This window comes from Carettochelys insculpta, chromosome 12, assembly GCF_033958435.1.
Source record: "Carettochelys insculpta isolate YL-2023 chromosome 12, ASM3395843v1, whole genome shotgun sequence".
NCBI lineage: Eukaryota > Metazoa > Chordata > Testudines > Carettochelyidae > Carettochelys > Carettochelys insculpta.
The window spans coordinates 10,452,713-10,470,720 of record NC_134148.1 but is presented as its reverse complement, the minus strand read 5'-3'; the positions used below and the strand labels follow the sequence as shown (position 1 = coordinate 10,470,720).

Below are 18,008 nucleotides of genomic sequence, written 5' to 3'. Positions count from 1 at the left end.
GCCCTCCCATGAAGTGAGTTAGAAATCTATGGCAAAATCTAGTATGGGAGGAAGGATATTTAAAAGGATGATGCTGAAGAGTCACTCTGCTGACCAGGTTAATTTAAGAATGCAGTGAACCCTCTCACTGCAGTCCATTTCCTTTTGTCCATAATATGATGAAATTAAATGCTACACTACCAGAAAATGAAGGCCAGCCCTTGTGCACGCTCGACATGACTTTGCAGTCTGATAAATGACCAAGTTTTATTGAGAAAATAGTAAGAGAAATCAAATCTGTACACTGAAATGTGTCTCATCTGGTCTGCATTTGACTTGACACATGAAAGCTATTTGGTCTGGCTTACTGCCAAATCCCGTAGTTGGAAAGAGCATCAGATGTGGGAAGGATGTCAAAATTCCTTAGGCTGGATTCCTAAAATTTGCTCCCTGTTTATTGTGTGAGTTCTAAAAGCTCAACCCCCTTCCCTGTAGACCCAGACACCCATGTGGCTCCTTTTTGTTGCAGCTTTTAAGCAGTCACGTTCTTGGTCAACAGGCATAAGATTAATGGAGTAGACATTGTTAACACTCAACAGCTATTGTGCTGGATTACTTAAACTTGCATATCTTGTGTAAAGTCACTATTTACATCCACTGAAATTCAACAGAAAAGGAAATGCAAAGCCCTGGACAATCCATTTAATATGGCACTGTCGGTGTTATCCATAATCAAATATCATTGCAACAACTTGGAGTGAAGTTTCCAGTATTCCTCTCTGTGCCGTGTCTATTTCTGGGGGGCGGGGGGTTCCCAATCTTCACTGCACCCTTTAGCCAACAAAATTATTACATGACCCCAGAAGGTGGACTGAAGCCTGAGCCTCCCCAGTCCCTGCAACCTTGAGGGGAGCCACAAAGTCTAAGCTGCACTGTTTTTGACAGGTGGGGTCAATGCCTCCAGGCTTCGGCCCCAGGCAGGGAGCCTATAAACAGAGCCCTGCCACCCAGCACTGAAGCCCTTGGGCTTCAGCTCCGTCTCTGGATGCTGAGGTGTGGGCTTTGGCTTCGGCTTCAGCCCCAGGTCCCAGCAAGTCTAAGCCAGTCCTGGCCACCTGATTAAAATGGAGTTGTAACCCACTTTGGGGTCCCACCCCCTATTTGAGAATTGCTGGTCTATTCTATGGATCTGGAGAAGTTCCGTTTCCAGTTCACCACCATGAAAATAACTGAATTAAAAAGTATCAGAGGAGTAGCTGAGTTGGTCTGTATCTTTAAAAACAACAAGACGTCCTGTGGCACCTTATTGACTAACAGATATTGTGGAGCATAAGCTTTCATGGGCAAAGACCCGCTTCATCAGATGCGTGAGTGGGGGGGTTCCAGAGGATGGTTTAAAGAGGGAGTCTCAGTCAAGGGGAGGGCCAGCGTTGACAAGGTCTGTTCAGTCACAGAGAATGTGGCCCATTATCTGCAGATAATGTGGAGTTGTGAACATCAAGAGAGGAGAAATCAAGTCAGTTCAGTCAGGGAGGATGTGGGCATAGCCGATATGTCCATTGGTTTGGCTTACATCAAGATCCTCCCTGACTGAACTGACTTGATTTCTCCTCTCTTGATGTTCACAACTCCACATTAATTGCTGAAAATGGGCCACATTCTCCATGACTGAACAGACCTTGTCAATTCTCGCCCTCCTCTTGACTGAGACTCCCTCTTTAAATCATCTTCTGGAACCCCCCAACTCATGCATCTGACAAAGCAGGTCTTTGCCCACGCAAACTTCTGCTCCGAAATATCTGTTAGTCTATAAGGTGCAATAAGACTTCTGGTTGAATTAAAAAGGTTAACAAGATGAGCCACTGTGATGATTTCTGAACTTTACTGAGTTTTTCAACTTTCTTTTTTCAACTCTACTGCTAGGTCTTCCAGAAAGAACATAATGAGAGAAAGCTTGACATGCTGAGTTGAAAAGCAGTGACTTATGTATGTCTTTGACCCTTGTTTCCAGGCTAGCTGCCAGATTCTGCCTCTTGTTAATTTGGCCACTTAACTAGTTACTGTTTTTCCCTATTAGGCATTATATGGAAGTTGATGGAAAAAAAACAGGTATGGATCCAAAGGGAGAAAAACTCAGGGAGGAGTCTCCAGTTGTCATTCCACTCCCATCTTATTCCTACAGAAAGGGAATAGTTCATCTTATTTCCTCTCAGGTGAGATAGATGAAGATTCAGCCCCACCATATTTGCAGATCTGCCAAGACTGGTTAAACGTTAGGACCATTTGTGTAGCAGCCCTGGGCCTTTGCACTGGTTTTGCAGCCTCTCTGGCTCCATGCCAGCACAGCACCAATGGAACTGCATTGCCAGGCACTCCACTCTTTTAATATCTCCTTTAAAATTCAGTGCTTGCCCAGGAGGGTGATGTATCAGCTCAACCTCTCCCTTTGTGTAAGATTGCTGGTTTTGTTGTTCCAAAGAGGGTCTGGCTGACTCCACTGCTTTGCATGGGGTGAAGAGGGAGACCCAAACAAACAGTTCATTTACTTAGTACAGTGATTGCAATAATTTTGAAGGTAATGCTACCTTACCCATGTGTATGCCCCCAGAGCTGGGGCCAGGAGCAGGGTCACAACTTGGGAGTGTGGGGGGAGGGAACATGGATGAGGGAAAGGGAGCAGAGGTTGAGGGTGGGTCTGGGGACAGGAGTGGGGATGGAGATGAAGCAGAGTGCAGGGGCCAATGCTGGGGGCAGGAGTGAGAGAGGAGCAGCAGCCAGGTGGTAGTGGGGCAGGGATGAGAGCAAGGGGCCACAACTGGGAGGAGAGAATGTGGATAGGCGGCATGAACAAAGTGGAGGGAAGGCCCCCTCGGGCTGTGTGAAAATTTCTTAAGGGAGGTGCAGCACAATCAGCTGCTTAGTCTCAGGTTCATCCATCTCATTAAAAATGTTAAAATGTGGTACTGTTTTTCTGTGTGGTATTCACATCTATAGACTGATTAATAAAGCTTTTACATTCTACATACTTATTTTCATACACATGCCAAAAATCTTTTTTTATCTGAACATAAACAATATTTCCATTGGTTTGGCTTACATTAGACAGTGGGCCCTGCTAACTGCGGGACAAAAAGCGGGGCCTGATGTAAAAAGGTCACTCACCCCTGTGGATAAGAGTAAGGGGGCAGCGCAGAGTCCAGGGACTAAGGTTGGGGACAGGGGTGAGAGAGGAGCAGAAGCTAGGCTGACGGCCAGGTGTTGTTGCAGCTCCTCTCCTGGCCCCTGCCCCCAGCCTTGACCCTCCAGGCTGGGATTGGTGCCACCAGTGGCCAAGGTGAGGTGGAAGCAGAGCTGGGAGCTGGGAATGTGGCTGTATGTGGGACCAGTGCAGAGCTGGGGGTGATAAGGAGGGACTGCTCCCTCTGTACTCTCTGTGGGGGCTGGGCCAGGCCCCACTGCAGCTTGAAACCCTGCCTGCAAAGATTCCTCCAAGTCTGGGACCCTCAGCCTAAGCAGATCCTATGAGGACGATGATGTTTCCCCCCACCCTAAATTCTTTGACTGAGCCACTATAGTAAACCCTTGTGATACATGCAACCAAGTTGTGCGTGTCTCAGGTTAACGTGACTGCCACCCCTGAAAGGAGCAGGAGGCAGCTTCCCTCCACTTGTAGAGCCAGGAAACTGAGAAGTGCAGCAGGCCTGGTTAGTTTCCTGGCTCCAAGGAGTGAAGGGGAGCTGGGAGCCAGACTGTCCTGGTGAGCTGGTTAGTTTCCTGGCTCCTGCAAACCCAGGGCAGCCAGGAACCAGGCTGCAGCCTGGCTCCCATCTCCCCTCAACTTGCATGAAAATTCGAGTTACGTGGGGTTGCAGAAACGCACCACTCGAGGGTTTACTGTACAGGGACAGCAACTTTCCCTTTTGATTAGTTCACTGAAGAGGGCACTATCAGAGAGCACAGGCTCAAATGTTCTGTTCTGTACAAACTCCAAGAAACAATTCACCCCGAGAATGCCAACAGCTGTGGTTTTAGCATTTCTCTTCCCCTACTTACATCCCAAAGAGTGCAGCAGTGTACAAGAGAAGAACAACTTGCCCCGGTGTGTGTAATGTGTGAAAATGGGAACCAACCTGTTCTTTGTCCCTGTGGAGTGGAAGTCAAAAAGTAAACCTATACTACCAGCAAGGAGGGGCAGGAATAACTTAGTGGTTAGAGCACTGTCCTTTTTAAACCCAGGGCTGTGAGCTCAATCATTGAGGGGGCTTATTGTAGGTCTGGGGCAGGTTACATTTAAAAAAAAACTGTCAGGGATGGTGATAGGTCCTGCTGTGAGGGCAGGGAACTGGACTTAATGACTACTGGAGATCTCTTTCAGCTCTATGAGATTTAGTAAGAGAGAGAGCTGTGTTAGTCTGTCTGTCCCATGAAAGCTCACCACCTAATAAATTATTATTTCATTAGTCTTTGAAGTGCTACGTGACTGCTTTTATCTATGAGCGATGTATAATTCCAGGATAAGTTAATGAGCAACTATTAGCTAGGATGGGCAAGTTTCAGAGCGGTAGCCATGTCTGTCTGTATCTCCAAAAACAGTAAGTCCTATGGCCCCTTGTAGACTAACAGATATTTTGGAGCATAAGCTGTTGTGGGCAATGAGGCTTTTGTGGGCAATGACCCGACGTGGCTCATTGCCCACAACAGCTTATGCTCCAAAATATCTGTTGTCTGTAACAGGCAGGGATGGTGCCTCAGCCTGTCTGTCTGGGCAGGGAAGGGGTCACTCTGTGCTGCTCACTCCCGCTGGGGCACCTGGCCTGGGCGGGCTTTGGTGGGACCGGGGGCCGTTGGGGTGGGGGTGCGCGTCTCGCACCGCCGAACACATCCCCGTTTCGCGATCGGATTCTATCAGCAACTCGCTCTGCGGGGCAAAGCGAAATCAGGCGGCCCGGAGAAGCAGAGCGCGGCCGTCCTAGCGCGCCTGCGCCTCGTCCCCGCGGCCTCTGCTCTCTACCGCCCCAGAGCCACCGCCAGGGGTCACGGGCCGCTCGATGCGCTCGGGGCTCGGCTGCTCCTGGCTGGCGGCGGTTGGAGCCATGCACTGCTGGGCGCGGGCCCTCCTCCGCGTCTCGGGTCCAGGCCGGGCTCGGGGGCCGTCGTGGTTGTGGCGCCAGGGGAGCGGCCCGCCCCCGCCCCCGCCCCGGGGAGCCGGCGCCTGGGCCTGGGGGCTCGGGCTGGGCTTGGCGCTGGGCACGAAGGTGGCGGCGGGCTGCGAGCAGGAGGTGGCGGGAGAGGTGAAGCCGCCACCGCCCGTCCCCGGGCGCTTTTCCCGGGCCATCGAGAGCAGCCGGGACCTGCTGCAGAGGATTAAGGTGTGGGGGGGGGTCGGGGTCTTGCAGGTCGCACCGGGACCTGCTCCTCTCCGTCCGCTGCCGCCTGGCCCTGTGCGCAGGCCGCCCGCCAGCCCCTCCCCGGGAGGCAGGAGGGGCCCCTGGCCCGCTACTCGGCGCTGCACTGGAAGAAATGTGGGGAAGCCTGTGGGGGCTGCGGGGCTGCATTTAAATCAGAGCATCCCGGACTCACTAAAATGATTTGCGCTGAGTGTCGTGTGAGAGCGTTCACGCCGTCGCTTGAGAAATGCTGTGTCCCCCTCCGCAGCGTCTTCCTTGTTTTAAAATCGTCCTTAAGCTCACTGGACTCGCATAGTTGTCAAGCAGCCTGACGGATACTTGCAGCTATTCAAAGGGGATTGTACGAATTATGCCCCACTGGTATTTAAACAAAATAATGTCAGTAGTTATGTACCTAATGGGAACACAGTTTATGCCTTTGGGGGGGTTTTAGGATTATGTTTGAATTCTGAGAGCAGAGGCCTGTAATAAATGGAGTTTTTTTTGTCACAGGATGAAGTGGGAGCCCCAGGCATAGTAGTTGGAGTTTCTGTAGATGGAAAGGAAGTATGGTCAGAAGGTTGGTATACCTCAGTGGTTCCCAAACCTTTTGGCATCATGTCCCCTCCTTTTGATTTTTGAGAAACCCTCACACCCCCACCACTTTTTTTTTTTTTTTTACTGCGGGCTGGCCACCTGTGAGCCGCCTGCCTGAGCCCCTCCCCCAAAGCCAGGCAGTGCCAGCCCCTTATCCACCTCCATCTTCCTCTGCCCACACAACCCACACTCACTCACCTTTGCAGGAGGCAGATAGCTACATGTGGGCGTTTGCCGGCTGCCTGCTTTTTATAGCATCTGCACCGGGTGGCCCATGTGAAATGGCAGGGGCTGAGAGCCAGAAGCAAGGACTGACTTTTTCTTCGGGTGTGAGGAATGGGGGGTGGGGTTGGGTTGCCTCGTGCGCCCCCCCCCCCAAAATTTTTTCACATCCCCCCACAGGGGCAAGCCCCCTAGTTTGGGAAACCACGGTATACATGAATGTATCTCAGTTGTTCTCCATGTTCTTCAAAATTAACATTTCATTTGGGTTTAAAATCTTAAGTAATTGTTTTTTCAATTTGTGTCGATTTACTTTATAATCAAAAAGCTTTAGTGAAAAATTTTGTGAAGTTTTATGTTACACGAGTCAGTTGATTCAAAGGGGTAATATAGGATGGTATTTTCAAAAACGCTTTTTAGTGACCTAGCTCTATGAAAATAGCATCTTTCATGCCTTTATTTTACTTAGATGCAAAGTGTTCTGGTGAATTTAAATTTGTGAACATTTTAAAATCTTATATAATTCTCTCACTGTATGTAAACCCACTAACAGTGACTTTTCTATTTTCCTAAAGGTCTGGGTTATGCTGATGTAGAGAACCGTGTAATCTGTAAACCAGAGACAGTCATGCGAATTGCAAGTATTAGCAAATGTCTTACCATGGTGGCTGTTGCTAAACTGTGTGAAGAAGGAAAACTGGATATAGATGCTCCAGTGCAAAAATACGTTCCTGAGTTTCCAGAAAAAGAATATGAAGGTGGAAAGGTAATAGGATGGTTCATTCTGTAATGTGTTGGTTGTTTGAGTTTCACATCTGTTCCACACCTTACTTACCAACTAAATGCTACGGATATAGACACCTTTATGTATCTAGTACACTACAATTAAGTTAAAGGAATGGGGCAGGAAGCAATACATGCTGCTGGAGGAAGGAGTGTTGGAAACTTTAGAACTCTCAAACTAATATTTAAATATTTCTAACTGACTTTATGATAAAAATGGCTAGGAATTCTTATTTGTTCTTGACATTTTAACTATATAAAATGCAGAAATAAAAGTTTACTTTGCATAGTATTTTTAATTAAGCAGGCATGCATCTAATATTCTCCTTTTAAACTAGGTCACCATTACTGCAAGATTGCTAGCTTCACATTTAAGTGGAATTCGTCACTATGAAAAAGATATTACTAAGGTAAAGGAACAGAAAGAAAAGGCTAATAAAGCTCTTAAACTAACGCAAGATGTAAAAAAAATTAACCAGGAAAAGAAGCTGAAAGAAAAAGAAGATAAAGACGCTGAAAAAAATGACTTTGCTAAAACTAAGTCAGAACAGGATGATGAAGTTAAAGGCCAAAACTTAAAGCCTATCAAAAAAACAAAAGAATTTGAACATGAAGAATATTATTTGAAAGAAAAATTTGAAAGTGTGATTGATTCATTAAAAATATTTAAAAATGATCCTTTATTTTTTAAACCAGGTGAGTATCTATTGTTCTTGATTAAAAATGGATATTTTGCTTTGTTTTGAGTATACTTCAGATTGTCTAATACATTTTGTGGAATTGAGTTTTCATTGTGATTAAACCAAAAGAGTGATTTTCCTGTTGTCCAATGAGAACTTCACAAAGGAATGTTCAAGCCATGTTGTAACTACCTGGTCACTTTAAATATCCCCTGCAAAGGATTTTTTAAAAAATCAGAAACCTTAATATGGTTACATTGGTATACTGCTCTGGTATGAATGCAGTTGTATCACAGTAAAGGTGTTTGTCTCATTGTAGTTTTTTTTCATTTGTTTCAGGAGTAAACGATACTCCTTATATGCATACATTGTACTAAGGTAACTGCATCCACACTCGGAGTTGCACAGACTTAACTGTCAGTTTGTGAATTTATATAAACATGTAGAAAAACTGTGTATACAAGCCCTAAAATGGGCCATAAAGAGTTCTGGAGAGTGGGTTGCAATAGATTCAAGTACATTCTTTCAAAATAGTTCCAGATAATGCAGCATATGTTTCAAAATATGCCTATTGAATTACAAATGTAAGGTATAAGGTACATGGTAAATTTTGTTAGCTGTGTCACTGTAACACACATGGCGTTTTATTGAATTTCATCATGGAGACCTTGTAAAATCAGTCAAATTAATCTTTTCTTGTAGGTCTTTTTTTTTTTTTCTTAACCAAATTTTCTTTGGGTCTCTTGCCACTTCTTTCTGCAACAGCATGAATTTTTTGGATAGGTAAGCAATCAAATAAACTGTTTAATCAATGGATCGAGAATTGGTTAGAAAACAAGGATTACCTTGCAAATTCCTACTAGATTTTGTGGTAATTTATTGTATTTATTCCATTATATGGAAATGGGGATTGAGTAGTTAAGGTAGTAAAATCTGAAGACAAAGTTAGGATAGGTAGTTGAGAACAGAGAGGAACTTCAGATTCTTAAACAAACCAGGTGAACGGGCAACACTGAATTTCATTTGACTTAATATTGATAAATGCATGGCAGTGTGCATTGGAATGAGGAAATTAAATTACTCATATACAAATTAGAGAGCTCTGGATTAACTCTTTATCAATTCAAGAAAGGGATTTGTCATCATTACAGATTGCAGTCAGTGATGTGGTCTTACCTCAAATTCTGAGTGCCTTGGTCGTCACCTACTTCTCAAACTGTGTATTGTAGACCTGAGGTCTCTTCCAATGCTATAATTTCATGAACTAGAGGGTTTCAGAGAAGAAAACTAACAATGATTGAGTTTGGAAAAACTTTAATATAAAACAAGATTTAAAAGATTTAGATTGTTTAGTAAGGAGGAACATAAGTATATACAGTAACACACAAATAGGGAAGGAATATCAGGAGCTTCTGTACATTTCATAACACAAGAAAAAGGGAACAATGAATTTAAATTTAAATAGTGGGAAAGTCTAAACCAATGGAAGGAAGTACTTCTTCCACACAGTAACTAAATTGTAACAGAGAGTAAGCTGTACTAGTCTATACACTATCAAAACAAAAAGCAGTCAAGTAGCACTTTAAAGACTAGCAAAATGGTTTATTAGGTGAGCTTTCGTGGGATAGACCCACTTCTTCAGACCATGAAGAAGTGGGTCTGTCCCATGAAAGCTCACCTAATAAACCATTTTGCTAGTCTTTAAAGTGCTACTTGACTGCTTTTTGTTTTAACTAAATTGTGTAATTCATTGCTGCGGTCCTTAAGGCCAAGAACTTTTCCAATTTCTTTTTTTAAATGTTTGGGTTTTGTATGGATAAAAAAGTTACTAATCTTGTGGAAAGGTTATTAAACCTCATGCTTTCAGGCTCAACCAATCTCTAACGGATCGAGAGACCTAATGTGAGGGTCAGATTGCCCTACATCTGCCTACTCTGGGGCTCTTATATATAACTGTGAGGCATGTGGTGCTGGAAACAGCATAGTGGAGTAACTAGACCTGTGTCTGATCCACTATAGAAATTCTGACGGTTATAGGCTGTCTTTATTTTTTTTTTAAATGTAGCATTGAATAAGTATCACTTACTTGATTGACTGTTCAGTGCTGCACGTGACTTTTAGTTGTATTTACCTTCTTTTCACATTTGAAGTTTTATCCATCACTATTACGTGCTTAATCTTATTAATTACTTTGTGTTCTGATGAATGCGAAAAAGACCAAAATGAGTCCAGGTCTTCCTAAATAAGATGAGTAGACTTTGGTTGCTATCTGTCTGTGTAGAGATAACATGGAAAAGAAAATAATTATTTTTAATACTTTGTATCTGATTACACTATGAAGATACTAATACTGGTGTACTGTGATGGCATAAGATGTACTGGGAATAAATGTGTTCTGACAAAGTTACATATAGATCCGCATGTAAAAACTATTTGTTGACTAGGAAACTTGATAGGAAAAGATCGGAGAAGGAAATATTAAAATATTCAGTAAAGCAGAAAATAATCTTTCTTTCTCTCCTTCCCTCCCCCCCGACAAGGAAGTCAGTTTTTGTATTCAACTCATGGCTTTACTCTTCTGAGTGCAGTGGTGGAGAGAGCTTCAGGATGTAAATTTACAGATTATATGTTAAAAATGTTTCATGACTTGGATATGCAAGCAACTGTCTTGGATGACAATGAACCGATGATATACAATCGAGCAAGGTAAATGAGAATGAAATTGTACACTACTTCCCTGTGCTGGCTACTTATCACTCGAGTTCTTCACTGTGCTGGTAAGGGTTAATTGATTTGTGTTTGTTTTAAAAACTAATTTAAAGGTTAAATGATTTGTAAAATAGTTAGTTGTTTGTTGCGTGCCTAGAACACTGGTATTCCTGTATTGATTACATGAGTTCAAATTTATTTCCAAGACCTAATGTTTAAGGATTGATCACACATTTCCTATTGTGAAAACATACTTTATGAAGGGAGAAGTTTGTTTAGTTCAGTTGCAAATAAAAGCATGAGAAAGTGATAGGAAAATAAGGATATAAAAATCCCCAAAACTGCTACAACTATTTCTATAATAAGAGTAGAAACATTAAAATCTTCTTATAGTAGAGATATTTGCATTAATTTGATAGTTCATTTTAATTGCTCTCCAAAAATGTACATGGTCAGATTTCTTGAATTTTTTCCCCATTTATTTGTAATCTTTAATCTGGCTAAATCCCTTAAACCCACGTATCATAAAGAATAATTTCACGTTCTTTATCAGACTTCAATTATCTGCACTGAAAAACACTAGTTATAATGAAAATAACTTGAAAATTTCTTCTATACTCAAAATCCATTATAGTCCACAAAATACTTTTGGACTTAAAAGTATAGTGTCAGAATTTCCAAATTCTTTTATTCTACTGTTGCTTAAACTGCCGAAACATTAGGGTAAAATATGTAGATACCACAACGTGCTTCTAAAAATTACCTCCAGATTGTTTCATGGTAGAGTGATAATATGATCTTCCTATCATGTTCCCCAATTAGTTATAAATTAGACTCTTTAAATGCCAATGACAGTACTGGAACCCTTACAAATATCTGTGACTAAAAGAACCATTTAATAGTTTGCCATTTGGGCAGCTTTTAAAAACTTTGAGTAATTTGTGTATACATTTGTTTAATGGGTTAGAATCGTTCTTGCTGTTTCCCTCACCAGTCATATTTTACTGAGTTACATAGCCACAAAAATCTCCTCCAAGCACTGAATTCTAAGTTTGTTTTTTCAGCTGTTAAGTTTTGGCATGGGACCAGGATTCTAACTAACTCACAGAAGCAGATTGTAGACAAGTCTCATGGGGATCTGAGTTTCACATGCAGCTTTAAGTTTCCTGTGTTGGAAAAAAATGTTTGTATTCTTAATGAAGAACAGTTATCTACATTAAGTGTTTTTGTGAATTCTAAAGCAGTGGAAATAAGTACTCAGTGAAAATGTTCACCATACATGGAAGTTTGTTACATCCTTAATTCAAAAGTGCATAAATGGACTAATGTGTTGGTGTTGATGCTTTGGACACTGTGTTTTTTGTTTTTGTTTTTTGTAAATGTAGTCTGTGCCAAAGTCAGTCCCATTCCTGGGCCTCTGGCCTCTATTCAGCCCACTGGACCCATTTTAGGGCCCAGTTGCCCTTGCTGGGGTGAGGGGTGGTCTGGGGGGAACCTGGCCCCTGCCCACTCATGCTGGGTTCCGGCCCAGGGACCCTTTGTGACTGCTAGTGGGAGGGGCTGATTTCCTTAGCCCTTGGTGCAGTAGCTCTTCTCCCTGGGCCAGTTCCCCCAGTACCTTCTCCAGGCTGCAGCTGTAACAAGTCCCCCTCTCAATCTGCTGCATCTCCTCACTCTCCCTCTGTGGTTTCTGGTGTTCCTTTTCCTTTCTTCTGCTGCTCTCCAACCTGCTTCCTCTCACTACCCTGGCCTCCTCACCTCTCACAGTTGCTCCCCACCCTGTCCACTGTGAAGGGCTTTTAAAGACCTCCTATTAGGCTTGCTTGGAGTGACCTGGCCCTAGTTAGCCTGAGTCATCTCCTACCCAGCTGCCTGTGATTGCCCTGCTGGTGCTCTGCAGGCCCTTCTGCTTGTTTGGGCTCCCTCTGAGGGGGCCCTCTGTCCTGGCGCTGCCATAAGTCGTAATGCTGGAACTCCATCTGAGCACTTTGTGGGTAGTGGTTTGGTTAGCAATTAGCAAGATGAGGCCCTTATTAGGTAAGCAAGATCATTGCATATGTTGTTCAGACATCCAGAAATTATTCTGGAATACTGTCTGGAAACAGTGAAGTCCCATTACCTTGACAGGTTGTGACACTAGGAGAAAAATAATAAAATGAAAGAAGGAGAAACTTGGCCTTGCATAGTTAACATTCTGACAGTCACAAATACACCCGTATGCTTACTTGCTAGTGTGTCTGAATATTGTTGACACCATAGCACAGTTTTCTTGAGTTATTACTAATTATTTGGGTCAAAGTACAGTCAAGATCCAGATTCCAGAGAAAAAGATAATAGCAATGATAAGTAGATAAAAAGATTTCAAAAGTAGTTGGCAGTCTGCCTGTTGATTTACCCATCTTTAAGCCTTTATGATCCAATACCAAGTTGAGCACTCACTAGTAGACCTTCCCACGATCAGCCACAAAGCATCTCTTCACTGGTTGTCCGGTGCTATGATGGCCCTCTTCCATTCCTCCCTTTATAATTTTTTCTTAAGGTTATTTCCATCTCTGCTTAACTAACGTGCATAAAATTTCATGTTCATTTCCAGTGTCAAGACATGCTTCTCTCCAGTAATACTTCTAACATTGTCATTTGTTTTTTTCATATCCAGGAGACAGACGAGTCTTTCCCAGCACAGTATTTTCAAAGTTTTTATTTTCTTTCTGTCACCAATATTAATTTTCCACGATGTACAACCATTAATCATTGTGGAAGAAATCAGGTTTTTTCACTAGTTACACCTTTGTACATTTCAGGGTGCCGCAATTTTTTTTTGTTATTTTCTTATGGGAGGCCATAGCTGAGCAAGTGGTTTCTAGTTGTCTTCTGACTTCTTTGGAATAGCCTCATAGGTTTGATATATATGATCTGAGTTATTAAAATAATCTACTACCTCAACAGCTTTCTGTTAATTAAGATGTCTGCATGCATCATGTCAGTGTACGTATGTAACCCACACACCTAGATGTGGTTCACTGTCCCATGTGGTGGAACCTAGACCACTTACACAGAGGAAGAATGTGTTCTCTATAGCCTAAGTTGAGAGCTAGGTGGCTTTTATCTTACACTGTAGAGGTGCCTGCACTAGGCTGCAGAGGTCCCAGGTTCAAGTGTGGCTGTGTGCAGTTACAAAGTGGGGGCTTGTCTCAGTTATACACACCTTGGTTTTTGTTGTATGTAAGAATAATTTATATTCCCCACTAACACATTTTGCAGACTCCAAAATTTGTTGCACTACAATGGTGATTATAGCAGAGTATCAAATAATCAGCATATCTGAAGTTAGTTGAGAGTTGTCTTTTGTAGTGTTAATTTTATGGTTGAGGCTAACAGCTGATGATCTGACCCACAACCTGCAGTAAGTTTTCATGCTATCATTACATGAGAGCACTTTGTCTAGATTTAAATGTTTCAAGTGATCTCCATGTGTACAAACGTGTGGGATGTTGGGTGAAGATAGTTTTTGTGATCAGATGATCAGAACAGGTTCCAAACAGGAATATATGTACCCTGTCAGTACTCGGAGATCTTCCAGGGGATACATTAACTAATCTAAATGTGTACCTGGTTTTACAACACGCTACATAAAAACACTAACAGATAACTAAATAACAAATAACTAATATTTTGTAGACAATTATTTGTTTGGTACCTCTCTGTACTACTCAGTGAAATGTAAGTAAAATATATGCCAGTTGATTTATTTTATAATTATGGCAAAAGTGAGAAAGCAAGCAATTTTTCAGTAATGGTGTTCTGTGACACTTCTGTATTTCTGTCAGTTTGTAAGTTGTTAGGTGAGGTGAAACTTACAGGTATGCAACACAAATCAGGCTTGTGAAAGATTGAGAGCCATCGGATTAAAGCGGCAGAATTGACCTACATGCCTTCCTTTTTCGCTTTATGAACCCAGACCGTTGTTTCCCAGTATTTTCAGGAGCCTGCAGCTCCTTTGCTCACATTCAGGACCCCAGCTACAAGGGAGATATGTTTACTAGATGTTTTAGTGAGTGCTGAATTCTTCTTTGGAATTAATCACATCAACTCATCTTGTACGGGTGTAAGCCTATTTGATAGAAAGACTGACCAGTTTATCTTGGGGAAAAAATGCTAATGATTCTTTCACTGAGTGGATTATATCCAAACATCCAGTTGGCTGTTTCTTGGATGAGATTAATGAAACCCCCTTTTCTCAGATTCAGAGCAGTCCACTGCAAATCCATCCACCATCATGAAATGACCATTGCTCTTCCAACAGAGCTGTGAGATTCCACCTTTCTGTCTTACATCGGTGTTAGTTTTTGGTCACAGTGGAGATGTTCCTTTGGTACATTCATAAGCTGTATTCCTATTCTGATGATTCATTTATGAAGTGAATCCTTTTCTTGGTGCAAACATCAGACATTGTGTTTTCAAAAACTTCATGCAGCACCATCATTACTCCAGCTTGTACTCTTAGTAGCAGGAACCTACCCACTAGTAGTATTTATTGTGCCTTCTGGCTTGCAGGGAAGCCTCACCTGTCCAGCATCACACATGGATCACTTTGGGTTTGTTCTGCAGTGATGCTTCTTGTTGGAGAAAGTACAAAAGGTTTCTTGTTGGCTTTCCTTTGCTTTGTGGCTGCTGTTGGTTAAACCAATTAAGACAGTTACATTAGACTCTGGAATAGTCTCCCAAGGGAACTGGTGGTAGCCCTCTCACATGAAACACATAAAGCTAGACAAAATGCAAGTGAACATAGTGTGAGAAGCAGTTTGGAACTGGCCAGGGACATGAGCTAACAACACACACAAGTACATTTTGAAATAGCACTTTGTATCCTGAAATCTCCAGCTGATTTTAAACTCTGATTAACTGTAAACTGCACAGCATCAGAAATCCAGAGTGGTGAACTGGTACTTAGTATCTGGAAATTATAACTCCTCGTTGTTGCAGTTGGATTAAATTGCACAGTGCCTTGTCACAGTTTTGTTTTTCTTATAACCTAGTAAATAAAAAGATTGTGTCCATTAAATTTGTTAGTGACAAATAAAACTTTCTTGTTTTGATTCTAGATGTTATATTTGCAACAAAAAAGGACGGCTAGTAAATGCACCGTATGTGGACAACTCCTACAAGTGGGCTGGTGGTGGCTTTCTTTCTTCAGCAGGTGACCTCCTGAAATTTGGGAATGCCTTGCTGTACAGTTATCAAGTTGGACAGTTTAAAAACTGTGCCAACAAACTTCTTCCTGGCTTCCTCAAACCAGATGCTATCACAATGATGTGGACCCCTGTGCCAAACACTGAGGTATCATGGGACAAGGATGGTAAATATGCAATGGGTTGGGTTGTTGTGGAGAAGCAACAAGAATATGGTTTTTGCAGACAGCAGCGACACTATGTCTCTCATACTGGTGGAGCAGTGGGTGCAAGCAGTGTCCTGCTTATTCTTCCTGAAGAGCTGGACTCTGATGTTATAAACAGTGGCTTAGTGACACCACCCAGAGGAATAGTGGTTAACATTATTTGCAATATGCAGTCAGTTTCCCTCAACAGCACTGCCTTAAAGATTGCAGAGGAATTTGATAAAGACAAATTGGCATGATACTTTAAAATACAGCAGCATAGGTCTGACTACTTGTTCTGTAGTACTGAAATAAGACCAGAGTTTTTAAAAAAATATTGAGTACATGTGAGCTCCAGGATTTCTAGGAATACACATTTCTGAGAGAATGTATCATTGTAAAGGAATATGACCTATATGACTTGTGTTAGTGGTACTACATGTTGTGCATGAGAAGTTTTCACACAGGAAAGCGGCTATATAGTTGCTAAATTATGGAAAAAGGGAGGAAAAGGGTATTCTCGGAGAATGTTATTTTGCACATCAGCCACATAAATCACCAATGTAATAGCAATATTTTTTCATATGAAGCCAAGGCATTGCCCACCCAAGATTGGCAAGTATTACTGTGGGCCTTTATCAGAAAGAGGGTGATGTTTACTCTTGTCTGCTAGACATTTTTGTATTAGTAAATAAATAGTTTCCTTAAATGTAGTAAAATAAAGGAAAACTTATAAAGACTCAAATCATCAGAACATGCAAGACTGATTTTGTTTATTGCTGTGTTATATTTTGTTTATATTCATGCTGGTCACAGTTGTGTTCACCAGTATTTTTGAACAGTCATTTTAAAAACAGAGACTTCATTTTTGGGGAAAAAAAGAAAAACACTAAATACAACGTATTGAACTTCTGTCCAAAAGCAAAACCCACTAAATTGAAACTGAAGCTGCTCTCAGACTGAGGTGGACTATATGCTAGATTTAAATAGAAAGATGTTTTAGCGGAGATGTAACTCTCCAGTTTTTGTTCCAAATTAGGTAAGTATGAAACTTTGCGTGGTGAGTTAAGTGGGTGTATCAGAGGGATGCTTTTCTATTCTGACTGGACACAAAGCTAATGAGTGAAGCCAGCCTGCTAGCCCAGTGGCATTCCTTGATGCTTTCCTATTGGATCAGAAGTAAAATATTCTAGATAATGAGCAAAGTCAAAAGTATTCCTGATGTCATTATCAAAATTCCCATTGACTTCAAGAGGAGCAAGATCACAACCCAAGTGGCTATCACTTCCTAATTCAGAATCTGTGTTGCACAGACAACTCTGTTGAATGGTAATCCCCTCCAGATGAGCAAGAAGTGATGCTGAGAGCTTTCCATGACAAGTCTCAGCCTTTTGTCATAGAGATGCAAGGAGTATTGAGTCAGGGATCAGCATGTAAGGGAGCTCCGTTATGGCTCTGAAGGTTCTCTTCTGTCCTTCTTTCCAGATGGACATCAAAAAAATGTAGCTAAATAGGTCCTGCTTAGTCATCCTTCACTTAAAAATAATCTCTCTTCTGTTGGAGTCCTTAATCTAACTTTTTCTTGAACGTATTCAGTATAGGCAATTTTTCCCTCTTTTTGGCTGGCTATCATGTTGACCAATTGAAACTTTTCTAGTTTTTTATGTTAACTTTTTTAAAAATTGGTTAGTTCCTGGCAGAAGAGAGTCTAAAATTCCCATAAAACCTTGTAACCTTGGATGTACTTTGTGTATCCTTACCACCTTTTTCTGTTGTTTATTACATGATCTTTGTTTTGTAATCCAATCTTCTTTTTACTGTAGATGTATCAATTATTAGTTGTTTCCCCTACAAATTTAACATACCTAGTTTAAATTGAGTTTGTTTTTTTATCAGAGTGCAAGAACTGCTCAAATAATTTAATTTCATGTGCGTCTTTTTGTTAAATTTGTCACCAGGAAAACAATTTTTGATATTGACTTTGTGAGCACGACTATGTTTTCCTTGTTCAGTGATGAGGCTATGGTGTGCTCTCTGTTGTAAAATCCCTGATTTTTTTTTTTTAAAGAACTATGAAATGTTTTATCATATAATAAACTTAGGGCTGGGTCTACACTTGCCCCTAACTTCAAAGGGGACATAGTAATCAGAGTGATGGGAGATTACTAATGAAGTGCTGCAGTGAATATGCAGCACTTCATTAGGCTAATTCTCCCCCGCAACCTTTCAAAGTGTCAAACTTCAAAGTGCCAGCATGCACGTAGCTGTGGGAAATTC

General features: G+C 41.8%; 1 protein-coding gene across 1 annotated transcript; it reads left to right on the top strand.

Annotated features, from left to right (window-relative positions):
- The first annotated feature begins 5,064 nt into the window (after positions 1-5,064).
- Positions 5,065-16,485, top strand: LACTB (lactamase beta). The gene is made up of 6 exons (XM_075006844.1): positions 5,065-5,348; positions 5,880-5,946; positions 6,761-6,951; positions 7,307-7,664; positions 10,189-10,354; positions 15,460-16,485. The coding sequence occupies exons 1-6, from the start codon at positions 5,073-5,075 to the stop codon at positions 15,989-15,991; spliced, it is 1,590 nt and encodes a 529-aa protein (XP_074862945.1). The 5' UTR covers positions 5,065-5,072; the 3' UTR covers positions 15,992-16,485.
- The last annotated feature ends 1,523 nt before the right edge of the window (positions 16,486-18,008 follow it).